A 19114-nucleotide genomic window follows, 5' to 3' on the forward strand; every position below is an offset into this window, starting at 1 on the left:
GATCAGGCGAGGCTGCCTCCAGCTGAGACTCCTCTGCTGCACTCCCTCCCCTTTCCTGGGGAGCTTCCTTCAATAACCCACTTGCACAGAATCCTTGTCTCAGGCTCTGCTTCCAGTAAATTTGGCCCCAGATACTTGTTCCCACTGCGGAGTGTTATGGACAGCTGACCTGGCAGCAGAGCCTCAAGGGGGGTGGAAGTCCTGCCTGCAGCTGCCACACTCTCTGTAAAGGGTAGAGCTAGGGCTTGGACCCAGCTGGGGCTTGAACTCAGTGAATGGGACTTTGGCTGGGCTCATGTGGCTAAGGATTCTCCTCATCTCTGAGACCATAGCTGCTGCATGCAGTCCCCAGTCTCGGGTCCTGTTCACTGGGAATCACTCTGGCTTCACAGCCTGTCCCTTCTGCAGAGACCAGGCAAGACTGGGTCCTCTGGCTCCTGGCTGGGGGCTGGATCTGCTGGGAATACCCTGCCCTCCTGCCTGTACTGGTCCTGTCCTCTGGGGACGTTTCCTGCTACACAGAGATAGTGAGAAACCGAGCTGGGTCTCCTACCCTGTCTCCTTCCAAAAAGACCACTTGTATGGAATTAATTCTGCCTTCCTGAGGATGTCCAAATCCCACCATCTGTGCTGGCCCCGGGGCCTCCCTTTGCCTTCCTGGGGCCTGTTCCTGCACAGGGCCTGGGGTGGCCAGGCCTCCAGCCCTCCAAATGCCCCTGACGTGGGCCAGCTGCTGCCTTCTGACCCTGTGCTGGGCTCGGAGTGCCTCCTCAGGACCCAATTCTCAAACCTTCCAGAAACGAGAGCCTGCCGCACCTGGAAGACAATGACGAAAGCCAGCCGGGCTGCCAGCACTGCCCAAAAGTCCTTGGAGATGTCGTACTTGTGCTCTGACCACGGCGGCTCCCGGTAATCTTTGTACCTGCAGAGACGGACAGGGATCAACCACGGTCTTCCAGCAGAACTGGGGATTCTGGCCGGCGCCCCGCAGCTCTGAGCAGGCATCAGGAAAGCCTCCACTGGCTGCTGTGCCACCTCCTGGCGGGCACCTGCCGTCCACAGGCTGCTGAGTCTCCATCCATGTTGGAGGGGGTGGCAGGACCCCTGAGGTCTGCGCAGGGCCTGAGCGGCTTCGTGGAAAATGCAGGCACCAGGAGTGTCCCTGCAGGCCCAACCATGAGCTCACTGAAGTCAGCTTTGGAACCATCTGGTCCTGGGGTTCCAGACTTTTAAAGGCAGTGGAGCTTTTTTTCAAAAAGGAATGTCACCTGAGACCCTAGTGGGGTGACAAAGCAAGCGGGGCCTCCCTGGTGTCCTAGGCCTAGATCCCTCTAACCTTAACCTGATGTCCACTGTCCACAGACCCCCAGCGGGGTTCCATGAAGCCCAGGTTTGAAAACCACCTCTCTTCTCTTTTTGGAGGAGACTTTTGGAAACAAAACAAAACAATGCACTCTCTGAAAGTAGCCCAAGTATGAGGGTTACACATACAATCGGTGAGGACAGGGCCCACCAGTCACCTGTCCCCCTGCCTGCCCTGCCCCATGGAACCTGGCGCCTCGAGGCACCTCCTTCCTGTCTTCCAGCTTCTTGGTTCTTCCCTCCTGATCTGTACACCACACTCATCTCCCCTGCCCTAGTTATCAGTCATAGACGATGCCCCCTGACCTCCTACCGAGACAGACACCTTCCCCCAAGGCCCTCCTACCAACCCTGCTTCTATGGAACATGGTCCTCACTGCTCGCCCATCCACTGCCCTGCCTCAGTGTACCCGATCCCGTCCTCTCCTTCTCAGAGGTCCTGATACGCCCAGTCTGTGGGAGCGGGATGAGGATGACAAGCCAGGGTCCTGTCTCCACCTAGGCCCTCTGACTGCTCCCCAAATTCAGGGTATGCTGTTGGCATTAATGGGGCTGGTCTATGCTATGTGTGGGAAAAGCTTCCCCAAAGCCGTCAGAGAAAGCCTGAGGTGGGGGCAGTTTCCGGGTGCAGGGCTGTAAGCACACCCCTTCTGTTCACTGGGAAGCCGAGGTCCAGTGCCAGGGACCAGAAGAGGAGGCACCTGGCTCTGGGGGCACAGCCCTGGCCTGGCCCCAGCACCAGTGACCACTGCTGTGTGTTCTCGTGCAGTGGTTTGGCCCCTCTGGGCCTCAGTCTGGCATCCCCTCAGTCCTTTTAGCGGCATTTAATGAGCAGCTACTACATTCCAGCTCCCATTTCAGGGGCGGTCACTCAGGAACACACAACAGACAGGACCCCTCACCCACAGAGCTTTACTTCTGGAGAGAGCTGCATGGGAGTCTCCAGGGAGCCACTGGGTGCTATGCTGCCAGACCCAGAGATAGGATCGGGCTGGGGACACATGCTTGGGTGCCAGCTGCAGAGTGACACGGGACTTGTACAACCTGCTCTCTGATGGGAACAAGCAGCCCCTGTTCTCCCAGCATCAAACGGGCATTCACGCTGGCTCCTCCCTTTTCTCTCTGCTCACACCCAGCTGTGTTGGGATGCTAGATATGTTTGGGTCAGCTGGCAAACTCCTAGGCATCCCTCAAAGCCCACTTACAGACCTGCCCAGAGGCCACTCCTACCATCTGCACTAACCTCTGTTAGAGATGATCTCACTCTTTCCTTGCTTATCCCTGGTACCCAGCCTGCCAGCTCTCCTGGGGATAACGCCTGCCTGGGGGCAGCTCTGGGGATCAGATGAGAGGGTGCCCGTCTCAGCACGAGCATAAATGGTAGCCAGCAGCCACGGCAGCTCTCAGTTTTGCATCTCCCCACACCCACAGCCGCAGGCTGGGCTGGGTGCTGCACCTCCCGCCGCCAATTCCTGAGAGAGGCAGCTCGTGTGGGTGCGGCTGTCGAGGGCCTGGAGCTCCCAGACCTGCCCTGCAGGATCTTGCCTGGCTGGAGCCCGGATCCCAGGGAGCGGAGTGGTCTGACCCACAGTCTGCTGACTCCAGGGCAGGGGTGGGGGGAGCGAGTAGACACTTTAAAAATGTTTTTAAAAATGTCGGCCCTGTCTCCCTGGCCTCTCCCCATGAGTGGCCAGGACCCTGGGCTGATGCATGAGATGGAGCCGCTTCCTTAGCCAACGAACAGTTCTTGGAAACTGAGGCTGACCCTGTAACTACCAACACTGACGTTTCAGAGGGAATTTATAATCAAATGACCACATATCTCCTGCCTTGTTTGTAATTATTCTTCCTCTAAAATGGACCTTTAGCAAAGTAGGTCAAGCCTGTGCACTCCGCGTGGACCGTGGAGACAATGCAGGAAAGCATTGGCGCTGTGGCAGGAAAGAGGGTCCTGGGAGGGCGCCCAGCGGTGGGGGGGGGGGCTGCCTGTCTGCGTCAGCTTGGGGTGTGAGTGCATCTGCTGAAGGACAGGGGAGGGTGTCTGGAGCTCCCTCCCTGCGCTTCCAGCTCCCCACACTGTCCCCTCTCTGAGGTGACCACATGGAAGCTGGGAGCAGATCACTCCGGGCCTCCCCTGGGATTTGGGGGCCCACTGAAGTGCGTGTTGAAGCGTGTGGGTGGGCGGGATCTGGAAAACCGGTTGTGGTGCAGGCCCTGCCGCGTTATGCGCCCTGTCTACCTGCAGCACCTGCTCTAACCCATTCCTTCCCCCACCGTACCTGGTCCCAGAGCAGGTGCTGTCCCTGCCCTGGTGCAGAACAGAACATTATGTGACCATGCTGGGGTCACTCAGGGCCAGTGGTGGTGTCAGGGGCACCTGAGCCAGGCAGGTCTGCTCCACTTTTCCAGCGGCTCTGGGTGGCCCGTTCCCCCACTTTTTGGGCCTGTTTTGTCACCACAAGCTGCTTGTTGTTGCCGTGGCACCCCAGACACTAGCAGGTGCCCCCACTCCCCATTACTTGGTCAAGGTGACAGCTGCACACAAGCAAGTCTAAGGGAACTATGTGTAAAGTAGGAGCAACCAGGCCTCCCCGCACACAGGGCGTTACTGCCCGGGCTCTGGGGTCTTTGTGTCCTGAATCTCAGCCGGATGGGGGCAGCTCACGCTGATTCCCACTTCTGTGCTCTTGCCTACCTCGTCCCGCCCCCTCAGCGGCCCCATGGGGCCCACCCTCCACTACTATCACCCCTTTTCACTGATCTGCACCCAGAGCCCTGGACAGCAGGGACCATGCCACTCCTGGGTTCCTAGACCCCGACCCAGGCTGGCATATGTGGAGGATGCATAGGGAACGGCCAGGTCACAGCTCTGCCTCCATCTTTCCTGGGGTGCTCCTTGCATACCCTGAGCGTCTGACCATCTCAGTTGGTCTGCCCAGCGTCTAGTACCCCTTCCCCGAGTCAGAGCACCCAGTCTCCCTTAGAACCTCTTAGCTCTCTGACCATGACCCCACAACCTGGCACATGACCCAGGTCTAGCCTTTACACCGTGGTAACAGTGCTTCATTTAGGGATGGGCACATGGGTCATGACAGGCCAGGGAGAGTCAACCCGACTTTGGCTGACTCTTGAGAAAGACATTCCCTCACTGCCTGTCAGAACGCAATGCCACCACGGAGGAATTCAGGGCTGGGAGGCAGCACCAGACGGGGGCCTGATGGCAAACTGTGGCCCCTGGTCCAGCCATGCCTGAAGCTATCATGGCTTCTTAATTAAAAGAACTATTAAATCATGTCCTACTGCCACCCCAACTTTTTTTTTCTTGAAGCAAGACTGAGCTATTCTCTGACTTGCCCCTGAAAGAATCCTTGTGTGAACTGGGGTGTTCCCAGGAACCCACCAAATGTGTCTTCCAAAAAGAGAAACTGAGAGCCATACCTGCAGATCTGTACCTCGTAGCCCAGGTCCAGGGGGTCATTGGGGGCCGTGCCATTCTGGAAGTCGCTGACGTTGAAGGAGGAGAGGGTGTGGTTGACGAAGCCATGCATGGTCCCGTTCTCGCTGTACATGTAGAGGTACACCAGGCGAGGGATGAAGTCGGATGTGAAGGAGATGACAAATGCCTGGATCAGGGGACAGTGGGGTGAGTGCAGACCCCCAACTGGGTGGGTGGGGCGACACACCCCGAGTGAGCCAGGGCAGCCCTGGCTATGTGATACTCTGCACACGAGTTGCCAAGGTGAGCAGAATGCTGAGTGAAGAAATGAAAGGTGGAGATACTCCTGGCAGCCCGAGGGTTCTCTGGGTACAGGGAACAGGACACCCTGGGCAGGAAGGCACGGGACAAATGCTGTCTCTCACTGGCTGCGTGGCCTTGGGCAAGTCACTTAACCTCTTTGTGTGCCTGGTGTACTTGAAAGAGAATGTGGGAATGGAAAGAGCTTTGTAAATGGTGATGCTCTGACTCCGCTCATCCTATTCCAGAGCCATCTTTGGGGACAGTCGGTGTGGTGTCAATACCGGAGCTGGGACTGGGAGCCCAGCAGCCTGTGGTGTGGGGCAGGTCACCCAACCTCCCTGTGCCTTGGTGGTCTCACCTGTACGATGGGCAATGACAGTTCCTTCCCTGAAGGCCTGCAGGTGGAGGGGAGAGGGTCACAGGGCGGTGGCGCTGCGGCCCTCCGGGGCTGTCTAATGTTCGCATGCCTGCAGTTCGGCCTTGGCTTTGAAACATGTGTTGGGGACCACTAGACAGCTAAGCCCAGGGCGATCCAGGCCCTGGATGAGTCACATGGGCCTGGATGGGGGCTGCAAGGGAGCCAGAGGGTAGTTCTCCTGACGGAGGGACCACTGCCCTCTAAACCTGCAGGCTCAGGGGTAGGAGAGGCCAGGAGAGTGGCACCACGTGGCAGGAAGGTGTGGATGAGGTGCTGGGGAGGAGGGCTGCCGGGGCAGGAGGCAGGTGGGGGAAGCTACGTGTGCGTGTGCGTAGGAGGAGGCTGGCAGACTCCCCTCTCTTGTCTCTGTTTCTGCACTTCCTGAACCTTTAAGGAATAGGTGTGCATTTTATATAAAGGGAGAAAGCTAACTTTTAAAAAATAACAGCAGAATGATTGCAAGGGGGGAGTTTCTGTCTCTTTCCCTCTCTCTTGCTCTTTCTTGTATATTCTCAGGACTCTAGAGAGGAAGTGGACTTAGGGCCCAGGGCCGGTGTGGTGGAGAATTTTACTCAAGGTTACAGAAGGTCAAGGAGAATTTGCTGTTCCCACCCACAGCTCGTCCCAACCCTTCCATAGGACCAAGGGACATGTCTGAACAGGGGATGCTTCCACCAGCCTGGGGCTGCACAGAAGCTTCCCTGGAAGGCGCAGCCCAACCATGTGGCAGCCCAGCCAGCACATCCATCCAGCAGAGGCCCACTCCCCCGATGTCACTTACGTTGATGATGACCGCGAGCTTCCCGACGCCTCTGAGAATATTGTACCAGATTCCTGGGGGAGAAGAGAAGCACAGTTTCAAGACGGCTCTTGCACCTGGCTCTCAGGTGAGCAGGGCCAGTTTGGTCCCCTCCCCGGGGGTCAGATACAAGGTAATAAGGAGATGTTCTGGAGCTCGGGGTTGGGGGTGGGTGGGTCCTGGGTGATGACAGGGCCTCGGCTTGTACCAGCTCAGCAGCAGTTTGTAGGCAAACTGTAGCTTCTAAAGGAGGTGTTTTACATCAGCGGCTCCCTGAGTGGTCCTGAACCCTCTCCCGTGAACCTGTTCGCGCTACTAGCTGGCTTAGATGGAACCTTTCCCTCTGGAGAGACAAAGATTCAATTTGGATGCAGCTCCTAACCCAGAGGGTCCATGTAAGGGTAAATGGAGACCAAACCCATGAAGTTTCCGTGTCTTATAACCTGCTACATAGCTCCGGTGCCAGAAGGACAGGCCCTAAAATGTAGGGTTGGGGTCAAAGAGCATTGCCAGGATGCCTGGCTGTGAGGCTGAGGTCACAACCTGAGTATAATGACCTGACAGTGATGAGGTGCAAAACACTTCCTATGGGGTGACCCCATGTATGCTGCCCCGAGGTCTAGCACTGCACCTAATTACCATGAGCAGAAGGCTCACTGCACGGCACCCAGACAAATGTGTGGCCCTCCCCTGGCCTCCCCAGCAGAACGAGGGTAGCAGGGCCCAGGGAGGAAGTGCCTTATCTGAGGTCCAGAGCAGGCCTGGCCTGTTAGGGCCCCTGCCTGACCCCGTCCAGCCTGGCTGGGCCCTATCAGGCCAGCCACACGTCCTGGGCAGTAGTTGGGCTCAGAGCCCTGCACTGGGTGGTCTCTCTCTGCCCTGGGCCCATCTGAGGTGGGGATAACCAGCACTTCCCAGAAAGGGTGGGCAGCAACAAAGGCCTGTTATTAGTGTCTTTATGGAAGAGTGTGGCAGGGTGGGGTTCCTCTATCAGGATGGAGACCACCGCAGGGGAGGGGGGGCTACATATGGGCACTTCTGCCCTGGCAGGGAGCCCTGGGGAGCTACTGGGGACTGAATCTGCAAAGACAGCAAGAGTACAGGCCCACGAGGCCCGAAAGTGGAGGCCGCAGCCTCCCCATCTCTGCCAGGATGTGCAGGAAGCAAGAGTGGCCTCCCTGCCTCCTCCCATGGGCAGCCCTGCCACCCGATGGAGCCAGGACCTGAGCCACCGGTTCTGTTCGACCTTCCCCACAAGAGCAGTGGTTCTCAATCCTCTATCCTGCTGCAAGAGTGTGGGCAGTCACTCTGGCACCGGGTCCACTCACTCCGTCTGGCTCCCCTCAAGAGAGCCATTGGGGATGCAAGAGAGTTGGCGATGGCCCTAGCAGGGGGGATGCTTCCTTACAAGGTCGGCTTTTCTGCGCTTCCTATTGGGCTGCTCAGGGCTGGGAGCCTCTCTGCGGCCTCCAAGCTCCCTGGAAGGCTGTGAACTGCACATCCTTGCTTCTCTCCTGGGTCTTGTGTGGTCTGGCCCCTGGGGCTTGGCACTGCTGGGTCGACATTTGCTAAGCTACTGTGAGAGCGTAAAAAGCCCTTTCCAACCAGACTGTTTGCACCAGAGCAGGGGTTGCAAGATGACAGCCCTTGGGCCACATCCGAGGTCCTGGGTGTTTGTAGAGCTTGGCTGCTTGCTGCTTAGAAATACTGACTGGTCTACAAATCAGGATGATGTATTTTTTAAAATCTGGACTTGGTGCTTCAGAAAGAGCCTCACTCCCGTTGACAGGGCTGGCGTGACTCCATGGTTATGGTGATACCCTCTCCAGGCCGTGCTGTGCACTGCAGTTCTGTTCTCTGCAACTGGGATGGAGCCACTAGAGAAAGATCCCAGTCCAGATCCCTGCACACAGGGGAGGATGTGTCCAGGAGGATGGGGGGTCCACATGGCCTGTGGCATGAGAGCAGTCCTTGGGCATCCCACTCACTCATCACCTGGCCTGCCTGGCCCTGCGGGGTCTGAGTGTGACATCTCCGAGTTGGGGCCCAAGGAATGGGTAAGCCCACTGAAGGTCAAGTGTCAGGGCAGAGGGAGCTCTGGGGGAGGCAGTGCCCCCTTGAGCACAGCTCGAGGAAATAAAACGGGTCTTCAGCCTGCCCAGGTAACAGGCCAATGGGTTGAGGGAGGTGAGCCTGTGAAGTGAGAGGACCAGGTCGGGAAGGGGTCTGGGCTGGAGAGCTTTCCAGAGCCGTGGACGGAGCCCAACATACAGGTCCCAGGAGGTCCCCTGTGGCACTGCACCCCAGAATCATGGGGTCTTGTTCGAAAAATGCAAAACCAGGACCCCAGCCCCAGCCCACAGGCTCAGCCTCTCTTCGGGGTCTTGACTCTCTCGCTGGGTTGTTAGGATGCACACTGCAGAGCACGTCATGTGCCGATGAACCCCAGGTACAAGAGGAAAACCTTCAGGCTTCCTTTAGGAGAATCTTGAAGGCAGGGGGACCTGTGTTCCTCTTCAAGACATCCCTGCTGTCCCAGGGGATGCCAAGCTCCATTTCCAAGAACGAGACAGGAAGGTATTTCATCTCGCCCGACCACTGCAATGTGCAGGAGCTGCACGCAGGCAGAGGCAGCTCACCGTGAAGGCTCAGAAGCGTAGGCCTGAGAGCAGGAAGCAGGTTCATCTGCTGTCAGAGGTCAGGGCTGGGAAGCGGCAGCCCGGTTCCCACTGGCAAGGAGCTGGGTCCCCGCTGTGACCCGCCACTCCTCCCCTCCCAGCTGCCCCTGGCGCCCTGGGTGCAGCCACGGGGGCCCTGTGTCCCCTTGGGGCCACACGGATCATGGGAGCAATACAAAGGCCTGTTCAAGGAAAGGTTACAGTGAAAGAAAGGCAGATTATGCCTCCAACCAACCAGACAGGAACCAGGAAGCATGCAGCTGACCCACAAGAACCGGGAAAGAAGGGGCGCCATGGGCAGAAGAAGGCAGATGCGGGCAGATGCGCGTCCTGGCCTCACCGGGTTAGGAAGGACGACGCCCGTGACAGGTGCAGGGGGCTGGGAGGTGCCTGGGGCGCTCCCCTCTGCCCTGGGGGGGCGTTTGCTGGTTTCAGGACGAGGCGCAGGGGAAGCAGGTCTCTGCCAAGCAAAGGATGCCAAAGCAAACACCCACCCACGGCGGACTCGCCTAGGGCCTCTGGGTGCCGGAGAATCAGGCCTTTGTCAAGGAGAAGTGACACACTCTCGTCTTTACTGCCACTGGGCACGGGGTTCCAGAATCCCCAAGGGCTGTCCGGGGAGTGCCTGGCCGGCTGCCCCGGCCACCCGCTTCCTGTCGGGTCTCTGGTGTGCACTGTAAGCTTTTCTGGGCAAACCCTCTCGTCGTGGAGGTGTTGCAGGAATGGGTGACCCCGAGTGGGCGGTGGGGGGCTGCTTGGGGTCTCCGGGTCCAGCTCAGCCCTGGTCACCACCGGGCCTCGGTCTTCCCATTGGGAAAATGGGAGCGAGGATTTGCCTAAACCTCCTCTAGAGTCAAGTCCTCCTCCTCCTTCTTCGGAGGACTTCGGAGGGCTTGACTTTGAAAGTCCCAGGAAGTGACTGAGGCCAGCCACGGTCCTCTGGGGTTCACCCTGAGAGCAGGGAGTGACAAGCTTATAGGAGCTGCATGCAATGCCATCTTCACCTGGAGAGAGGATTTGTGAATGTGGCCTGTGGCCCAAACTCAGGACACTCAGCCTGAGAGTGATGGTGAGAAGGATCCTCCCGGCCCACGGAAACCATGATGTTTATTCCGGTCCTGCACAGAGACCCCGAGCTGAGCTCTGACCTGGGACAGCAGCAAACCCTGGAGTGTGGTGTGCGGGGCAAGGGGCTCACCCCACAGCCAGGGCTGAGTAGGACCCGGCTAGAAGGGATATCAGAGGCCAATTAGTTCGGGGGCTTTATCACAAGCAAAATCTTACGGGGATGTTCAGCTGGGAGGGCATCTGTTGGCTGAGTCTCTGCCGACTGTCTGGGCTGTCCAGACGGGTGACAGACAGGAGACAGACGGACCTGTATATTTGAGCCCCAGCTCTGACCTCTCCCTAGGGAGCCCCAAGGTTTCTGGCCCACCCTAAAGCCAGGCCCTGAAGGAGTCCCCACAGATGCCACGATGCAAACCCTGGCTGCAGGGAGCCAGAGAGAAGCACAGACACGTGCGACACGTGGCCAATGACACTTTCAGACAGTTTTAACCCTGGAGAGTGCACAACTGGGAGACACTGGAGCCCATGCTCTCTGGAGGCGGCGCTGGAGGGTGGTGAGCAGGGCCGGGCCACCAGGGCCACCAGGGGCCAGGGCAGGCATGGCCTGAGCAGCCCCACGATCACAGGCGGGGAGGGATGGCCAAGGGGCATTTCTGATGAGGAGGAGCCAGCGCCAAGGGTGGGAGAAGCCCCCACCTCTCAGCCAGATGACATCTGCCCTGCTGACGCCCTATCACCCTGGCATCCTGTCCGCGTCTTGGGAGGAGGACAAATAATGCGCCTAACACGTCATTCCATCTTTGTTTCTTCCACCGACGAGTGGGGATGGGCTGTTCTAACTAAAATCGTGTCAAGTAGGACTTCAAACCGACGTATTTCCCCATCTCATTTCGGGATAAAATAGAAACTTTTTTGCTTTCACCTGGAAAACTGGGTCCTGGTTTAAGTAAGTGGACTCACTTTGAGATGCTCATCCTCTCTGGGGACACCTCTGACTACCAGAAGGTTAGCGGTCACGCTCCCCGTGAGTGCACTGACCCTCATCCCCACCTCACCTGCGGGATGATGAGGAAGCCCTCACTCATGGGGGCTGGAACCCCCTTGGCCCCTGACCCTCCGGCCAAGCCACACCTGCGCTCATCCTGCGCTGCTGGGAGGGCTCCTTTCTCCTCCCTTTCCTGTTCATGGACGTTGAATGACTGCGTGATATGCGCATGGAAAGGAACCCGCTCAGTCTCGAACACTGGCCTCCCAGACGTCAGCTCTGAGAGCTCTTGGGCCACCCGGACAGGCCGGGGTGGGGTGCTGAGGACCTCTGAGAGCACGTGCACCTCGGGGACCCCTCATGTAGGTGGCTGTTGAGATATTCAGATACCTATGACACTGATGCTTTCCAGAATGTTCTCTCAGGATGGAGATGTTGGGGTGGGGGTGTGAAGGAGCCCGTGGGGATCCCGTGCCCGATCTCAGTCTGCTGGCTCTGGATTGAGCTTCTGGGGAGCAGGACACCCCCATCGAACCCAGTGTGTGCTCAGAGCCCGTTCCTGAGACTCACTCACCGATGTCTTTGGCTCTGACAGCCACTGGCCTTCGGAGCTCGGTGATGAACTTTTTGGCGTCCAGGCGGATCTCGATGATGTTATTCAGCAGTGCGAACAGCGGGGCCAGGGGGAAGGACGCGACGAACAAGGTGACAAAGCCAAACTGGATGACTGCAAGGAGAGTGGGATGGTCAGGACGCCGCTGTGCCCCAGGGCGAGGCCCCACAGTAGGACCCAGGGCGAGACCCCATGGCGGGGACCCCACACCCCACCATAAGCTGAACACACGAGCCGGGTGGGGTCTGGCTGGCTTCCTGCATCTGACACGCCCTCTGCACCTTTATAAGAGTAGCCCCGGGATGCACCTGCCGAGACACCAGGTGACCCAGGGCCAAAGGGGGGCTGTGGGGAAGGTTCCAAATTTTGTTCTCAACCCCAGCATTGACTCCTGAACAATGAGCATGTAGTCACTTATCATACATCTAATCTTAGACCATCATCAGAGGTGGGGAGACGGCCCCCGTGAGCACGAAGCCTCAGCCTCGGCGACCCCACGTGGGGCCGGCAAGGGCCCTGGGCGGGGCTCCTGTGCCCGAGCAGTTGGAGGTTCCTGGGATGCAGGGATCCCGCCAGCCTCACTGGGTGTCCAAGAGCCCCCATCGACCCCTTCTGTCGGGCTCCTCGGAGCCATGCGGGGCCCACTGTCCAGAACAACCTGTCCCCTCTTGGACAATTCTCATCATCACCAGGCTGGCACCGGGGCTCGGGCCTTGGATGCTGCGGGAAGCACAGAGCCGGCTCCCGGGAGAGGTCAGGTAAAGGTTGCTGAGCAGAACCACATGGGGGAGGCTGGTTCAGGAACCGTACAGTCTGTCCCGGGGCTCCCGCTGCCAGGTGGTAAACAAGGAAGCGGACAGAATGTCACCGTGTGCCTGGCAGGCTGAGTGTGGCCATTGTTAGAGCCGCCAGTGGGGCTCCGTGGGAGCCTCCATATGGGAGCGGGGATGCTGGCTTCCCGCTCGCCCCGCGGGCCTCGTGGGCCTCCGGGGGCTGCTTCCATGGACACAGTCTTGTCTGAAGACGGCTTTGTGGGGGGACGGAGATTCGGATAAGCTCGGCTGTGGGCTCCTCGGGGGCCACTGAGGCCTGAGGCTGTGGGGTCCTCACATCGAGTGACGCTGACTCTTGTGTGGACAGGCTCAGAGGCAGGGCGGGGGGCTCCACAGCTACCCTCCTCTTCAGTCTCAGGCACTGTGTGCTCCAGGCGCCCAGTAGAGTCGGTCCTCAAGGAGGAGACCAGCAGTGGGCGCGGCGGAGAACGTGCTAGCGGCAGGGTGCAGCGTGCATCACAGGGTGGGCTATGCCCTGCGTGGGCAGGGGCCTGTCCCAGGGGTCTCACCACGCCCAGCAGGAATGTGGGCACAGCCTCCAGCTGCTGCAGAAATGGTCGTCTGGGGAAGCATCCATCTGGGTGCCTGTCGTCCCACTGGCCTCAGGCAGGCGGGGTGGGGGGGCCCTCCTCCTGGATCCCAGGGTGACACCACACAGCCTGGGAGGGAGCAGGTCCTCGGGGGTCCACGGGGGTGAGGGGGCTACCCGCCCACCTCCCATTCACCTTGGATTTTATCCCAGGAGAAAACAATGTCATCTGAACACAGCACTGTTTCCATTTCTCAAGGCCTTAAGAGTTTTTTCCTCCTGAGTCAACAGCAAGGTGCTCTGGAACAATTATCTGGGACGCTGTGACTTCTACGGACCTGCTGGGCCAGCAGGAGGGACGTGCTCATGGGGCCACCCTGCCCCTCGACACTCAGAGCTGTCCGTGGTTTGCTCAAGTGTTTGCTAAAAGTGCAAGGTCCCAGGTCCCACCCTGCACAGACCAGGAGTGGGCTCCAGAGCTGGCATTTAAAATGCGCTGTCCCTGGAGGCTGGGGAGCCCTACATGTTGGGATCCCTCTGCACGTGTCTATTCACATGTCTGTTCACTCTGCAAACATGTACTGAGAACCCACGATACACTTGGATCTATTCTACGTTCTATAGATGGTGGCTGGTGATGAGAATCGGAGCAGGGGGAAAGAGCAGAGGGTCACAGTGGTACAGGGGAGGGGCTGCTCCTTTGAAACGCTGTGGTCAGGGAGACCCCGCGGTGGAGGACATCCTGAGCACAGCTCTGGAGAAAGGGAGAGAGTGAGTCATGCAGGTATTAGGAGGAGAGCATTCCAGGCAGGGCACAGCTAGTGCAAAGGCCCTGTGGCAGGTATGAACTCTGGGTGTTTGGGTAACAGCACGGAGGCCAGTGTGGCTGGAATGGCAGGAGGAGGTGAGGAGAGGGAGGAGGTGGGGTTAGGGGGCTCCAGGGGGCCGTGTGAGCTGCACCTGTTTTTTCCTCTGCTTCACTAGTGCACCCCACTGAGAGTCACATGCCACCTCTGGGCATCCTCCTGCCCAGTGACACAGCTGCTGGAGACAAGGCTCCATTCCTGGGTACCTCCCGAGCACCTGCCCTGTGCACCAGCCCCGAGGACGGGACCCCACCGACCACCACTCACTCATCTCCATGTACTCTGGGGTGAGGCCCGCAAAGGGCTCCAGTGTGTAGTCCACCTCGTAGCGCTGCTTCCGCTTCACGTACTCATCATGGTCAGAGGGACTCTGGCGCCTCAGCCTCAGATAGCGGATGAACTTCTTCATTTTCCTGAGGGAAACATGAGGTCGCTTCAGTTAGGTGTCGGGAAGATGGGTTTGGGCGCTAAGGACTGTCACCTCCAAACTGGTGTTTCTAATTCTCTGAGCCAAGCCAGGGCTTCTCTGTCACTGATTGCCTGAGCCCTTCCCCTGCAGGGTCAGGGGTCAAGTGTTATCTTGGTTTTTGACACAAGGAGACAGGTGCAGGGAGGGCAAACAGGGTCAGGGCTGAGCTGTGCCCCAGCAGACGCTGTGGGCAGGAGGCAGGGAGCAGATCACAGAAAATCATCCCACACGTCCCTGATTCCAGAGGGAGGGCTGCCTTGCAGGGGGAACATGACATGGACCTCAAAGGGCACAAGGTAAGGACGCTGAACCTCTAGATGCTCCATCTACTGGCCACAGGGGCCGGCATGCGTGTTCGAGGGTACCTGTCAGCACCCCGAGGCCTCAGCCTGTGGCGGAGCAGGGCCACATCTGGGCCCCCATCCTCTCCTTGTCCACCATGGGGTGGCTATGCCCTGCCTTCCCCTCTGTCCTCACCCCGTCTCTGCTCCTGTGCCCCATCTGGCCCAGGTCCCACAACACCTGTCACCCAGAGTACCACTCTCCGGGCGCCCCAGGGCCCCATCTCCCCCTTGCTCCCCTTGGCCCCCAGGCCGGACGTTACTCACGGGATGCCAATCTCAAACAGGTTGTTCTGGATGAGCTGCTTGCCCAGCATGATGATGCTGAGCTGGATACAGAGCTCCATCAGGCAGCCCCCCGGGGCGCACTGTGGGATAGACAACAGGTATATCAAACCCCTGCCCCGCCCATTGTGGACGTCTGGAGAGGTGACCCTAGCCCCTGGCAAGGGGAGCTCAGCCCTTGTGCTGTGGGCTGAATGCGTCCCCCACAAAGACACATCTCCATCCTAACCCCCTGGTACTACAGGACATGACCTTAGTCGGAAAAGGGTCTTTGCAGGTGTGGCCAAGTTAAGCTGAGGTCATATTGGAACAGGGTGGGCCCCGAGGGAGTGGCCGATGTCCTCATAAGAAGAGAAGACACACAAGACACAGAGGAGAGGAGGCCATATAAGGACAGAGGCAGAGGCTGGAGGGATCCGGTCAGAAGCAAGGCACACCAGGATGCCGGGAGCCCCCAGAAGCCAGGAGCCAGGCCTGAAGGACCCTCCCCTGAGACTTCGAGGGGAGCACAGCCCTGCTGGCTTCCTTGGTTTTGGACTTCTGGCCTCAGAACCATCCCAGGATACCTGTCTCTAGACTATTTTGTTACAGCGGGCCCAGGAAGCTAATGCACCTTGTCTCCAGGCTGTCAGGGCTGGAATATGGCGTGGGGAGGGACGCACTGTCAGGGAGTGGGCACTGATGGGGCTGGACTTAGGGGCTCCTCCTCCTCCACCTCCTCATCCCCCAGGGCCAGGACCGTTCCCATGCACTGCTGCCTATCTGCAGGCCCTGCACGGCCGTGGCAGCCTGTGGGCCTGTGCTGTTGGGGAAAACACGTGGTGAGGCAGCTGGCCACCCCTCTGAGGCCTAATGTCCCTGTCCTCAGTGGGCTTGCACCCCCTGCCTGAGGCTGGTGATGGGCAGGCATGTGATAGACCAGAAGTGTAACCTGCCCAAATGAAGGGAGCTCAAGGGGCTCCAGGTGACCCTCTGGGGCATAGCTGACCCCTCTACGGGCCCAGAACAAGACTTTTTATACTGTTATCACAGGTCATATGTCGGAGGGCCATCATTTCATTAAAAAAAATTATTTCCTTTGCTTTATTCCTTTTTACAAAGGCATTTCCCCAATTTCTCCAACCATTAAAGAATTTGGCATGGCATCATTTACGGAAAGGCCAAAATCCTACAACGCAAGAGCACTTCATGGGCTTTTTGCAAACATCTGTCACTGTGGGTGAGGCCCATGACTTGGGATGTTCGGGGGCTGGTACTCAGGGGCTTGAACCCCTTGGCTGTGCTCCAGGCAGCCAGATCACCTTGTACCTGAAGCCCACTCCAATCCTCTCTACCCCATTTCACATGGTCTTTATCAGAAGACCCACCCCTTGTTTTCTAGTAAGCTGATTCATCCTGGCTGTTGGAAACGCTGACCAGGGTCCCTGCTCCTGAGACCTGAGCCCCCGGCAGCCTTGAAGCTCCGCTTGCTCCAACGGAGCTGCTGGAGCAGGTCCAGGGGCCGGCACGCTCACCAGCCCCACAGTGGCTGGAGGAGCTGAGCAGAAGCCAAAACTCACCAGCACCGATTCAGGGGGAGAGAGGTGGGCATTTCTACGTTAAGGTCACAGAATGAAGCTGAGCTCTGTTTAGTCCTCATTAATCCACGTTAACCAAAGAGAAAAACATTCGGCATCTCATAGAAAAAGGAAAAAACTCCAAACGGGTATTATTCTTTTGCTTTGGGGACTCTGAAAAGACTTTCTTCTTTTAGGTTGACCCTATGTGGATGCATCAAATAAGATCAGAGCCCCAGCGGCAGGGCAGCAGAAAAGGAGGGAAATGCTGCTCAATAACATCTGCTTGCACCGGGTCTGCTGTGTGGACGGACTGGGAAAGCAGCACAGGACACGCTCTTACCTCCTCCATCCGGAAAGAACGGAAAATGTAGACATAGTCGCCTGGGCGCCCGACGAACCTGCAACGAGTGGGGGCAGTGGCAGGGAAGGGTCGGCGCGGGGAGACTGGGGCAGGGCTGCAGCCCGCCTCGAGTGGCCCACAGGCTCTGGCAGCTGAGCCACGACCCCTGGGGTGTGCTGTGGTAGCACCTTCCACAGACTCTCAAACTCCAGAGGCGTTATAGGAGGTCCAGGCGTGGAGTGTACCCCTGCACCAGCCGGGAAGCACCAAGCTGGCTGTGGCTGTGCTCTTTCCACCTGCACCTGTGGCCCCGACCCCCGTGAGCCACCTTGCCCTACTGTGGGAGCTCCTGGAGCTCGCTGCCTGGGGCCCTGCTGTCTGGGGTCTCTGCTGTCTGGGGCCCTGCTGCCCGGGGCCCTGCTGTCTGGGGTCCCTGCTGCCCTGTGGCCCTACTGCCTGGGGCCCTGCGGTCTGGGGTCCCTGCTGTCTGGGGTCCCTGTTGCCTGGGGTCCCTGCTTCTGGGGCCCCTGCTGCCCGGGGCCTTGCTGTCTGGGGTCCCTGCTGTCTGGGGCCCTGCTGCCCGGGGCCCTGCTGTCTGGGGTCCCTGCTGTCTGGGTCCCTGCTGTCTGAGGTCCTTGCTGTCTGGGGCCCTACTGCCTGGGGCCCTGCTGTCTGGGGTCCCTGCTGTCTGGGTCCCTGCTGTCTGAGGTCCTTGCTGTCTGGGGTCCCTGCTGCCTGGGGCCCTGCTGTCTGGGGTCCCTGCTGCCCTGAGGCCCTGCTGTCTGGGGTCCCTGCTGTCTGGGGCCCTACTGCCTGGGGCCCTGCTGTCTGGGGTCCCTGCTGCCTGGGGCCCTGCTGTCTGGGGTCCCTGCTGCCCTGAGGCCCTGCTGTCTGGGGTCCCTGCTGCCCTGAGGCCCTGCTGTCTGGGGTCCCTGCTGCCTGAGGCCCCTGCTGCCTGGGGCCCTGCTGTCTGGGGTCCCTGTTGTCTGGGGCCCTACTGCCTGGGGCCCTGCTGTCTGGGGTCCCTGTTGCCTGGGGTCCCTGCTTCTGGGGCCCCTGCTGCCCGGAACCTTGCTGTTTGGGGTCCTTGCTGTCTGGGGTCCCTTCTGCCTGTGGCCCTGCTGTCTGGAGTCCTTGTTGTCTAGGGTCCTGCTGTCTGAGGTCCTATTGTCTGAGGTCTCCATTGTCCAGGGTCCTGCTGCTCTGCGTTCCCACTGTCCGGGGTCCTGCTGCCCTGGGTCCTGCTGCCCTGGGGTCCCCACAGTCAGGGGCCCTGCTGCCTTGGGTCCCCACTGTTTGAAGTCCTGCTGCCCTGGGTCCCCACTGTCTGGGGTCCCCATTGCTCTGGTCCCACCATAGATGCCAGGCCTCTCCATGAACTCAGGGGCAGTGGGATCCATACCACAAGCTCTGCCCTGGGCCCAGGGCCTCCCACCTGCAGGGAGACGGGTGGAGAGCCTTCTATGGAACCGAAGGAACACGGTGGGAAAGGCAGTGAGTTTCAGTAACTGACATCCCTACCTGCCTTTGAAGAAAGCCACGTAAAAGATAGGAGTGTAGGAATTCACGAACTTTAGCAGGAAAGCTTTGAAGATTAGCCTCTCCTCGAAGCTCTTCTCCGTCTTTGGAACCTCTAGGAAGAGCAAGATGCATGTGACCCTTTACTCCACTCTCATGGGATGAAGCTCAGAGGAGGTAAGTGACCAGCCCAGTGACCAGCCCAGGGCCCTGCAGCAGGAAGGTGGCCATGGTCTCCCTGGGATGCGCACTCACCGATCTTGGTGAGCCACCGGGCTATGCACCCGTAGACCTCGTCCAGCAGGATGATGACCACCAGGTTGATGATGACAGCAGTGGCTGTGACGGTGACCCGGATGTTGGACCGCACGGACGGGGAGGAGTTCATGGCTAAGGCAGCGGCCGTGGAGATCCTGTAGATGATGACTCCCAGGACGATGGCAAAGGTCACTGCAATCTGCAGAGCGAGGAGGGCCGTCAGGTCCCATCAGACCCCAGCCCCTCCATCTCCCCAGCCCAGCTCCTGCCCAGCCTGCAGCAGTTTGGCTTCAACACAGCTGAGCTCTTGTCACTCCCTCAACGTCAGGGATCTGTGGTGCTAAATCCTCATAGATGGATGAATGAGAGGTTGGTTTCTGTTTTATGGAAGAGGACGCTGAAGTTCAGAGAGGTTAACTCACCAGGCCAGGTCACCCAGCTCAGGAGCTGAGAT

The 19114-nt window shown here is 59.0% G+C and overlaps 1 protein-coding gene and 1 long non-coding RNA gene across 5 annotated transcripts in view; one reads left to right on the forward strand and one right to left on the reverse strand.

Moving 5' to 3' along the window:
• Positions 1–17569, forward strand: part of LOC119864247 — a 33881-nt gene extending 16312 nt beyond the window's left edge. Inside the window, exons 2-3 of the long non-coding RNA XR_005373552.1 lie at positions 6138–6406; positions 16739–17569. This is a non-coding gene — a long non-coding RNA (uncharacterized LOC119864247). The remainder of the gene's footprint in view (positions 1–6137; positions 6407–16738) is intronic.
• ANO1 (anoctamin 1) overlaps positions 1–19114 on the reverse strand; it is an 81444-nt gene that overhangs the window by 2761 nt on the left and 59569 nt on the right. For all 4 annotated transcript variants that reach the window (XM_038563653.1, XM_038563651.1, XM_038563652.1 and 1 more), the window contains 9 exons: positions 18658–18859; positions 18406–18517; positions 16885–16942; positions 14968–15068; positions 14158–14303; positions 11624–11776; positions 6301–6353; positions 4801–4985; positions 817–922 (listed from right to left, as the gene is read on the reverse strand). In XM_038563653.1, the coding sequence (XP_038419581.1) occupies positions 817–922; positions 4801–4985; positions 6301–6353; positions 11624–11776; positions 14158–14303; positions 14968–15068; positions 16885–16942; positions 18406–18517; positions 18658–18859 (1116 nt within the window). The remainder of the gene's footprint in view (positions 1–816; positions 923–4800; positions 4986–6300; positions 6354–11623; positions 11777–14157; positions 14304–14967; positions 15069–16884; positions 16943–18405; positions 18518–18657; positions 18860–19114) is intronic.

This window comes from Canis lupus, chromosome 18 (assembly GCF_011100685.1).
Source record: "Canis lupus familiaris isolate Mischka breed German Shepherd chromosome 18, alternate assembly UU_Cfam_GSD_1.0, whole genome shotgun sequence".
In the NCBI taxonomy this organism is placed as follows: domain Eukaryota; kingdom Metazoa; phylum Chordata; class Mammalia; order Carnivora; family Canidae; genus Canis; species Canis lupus.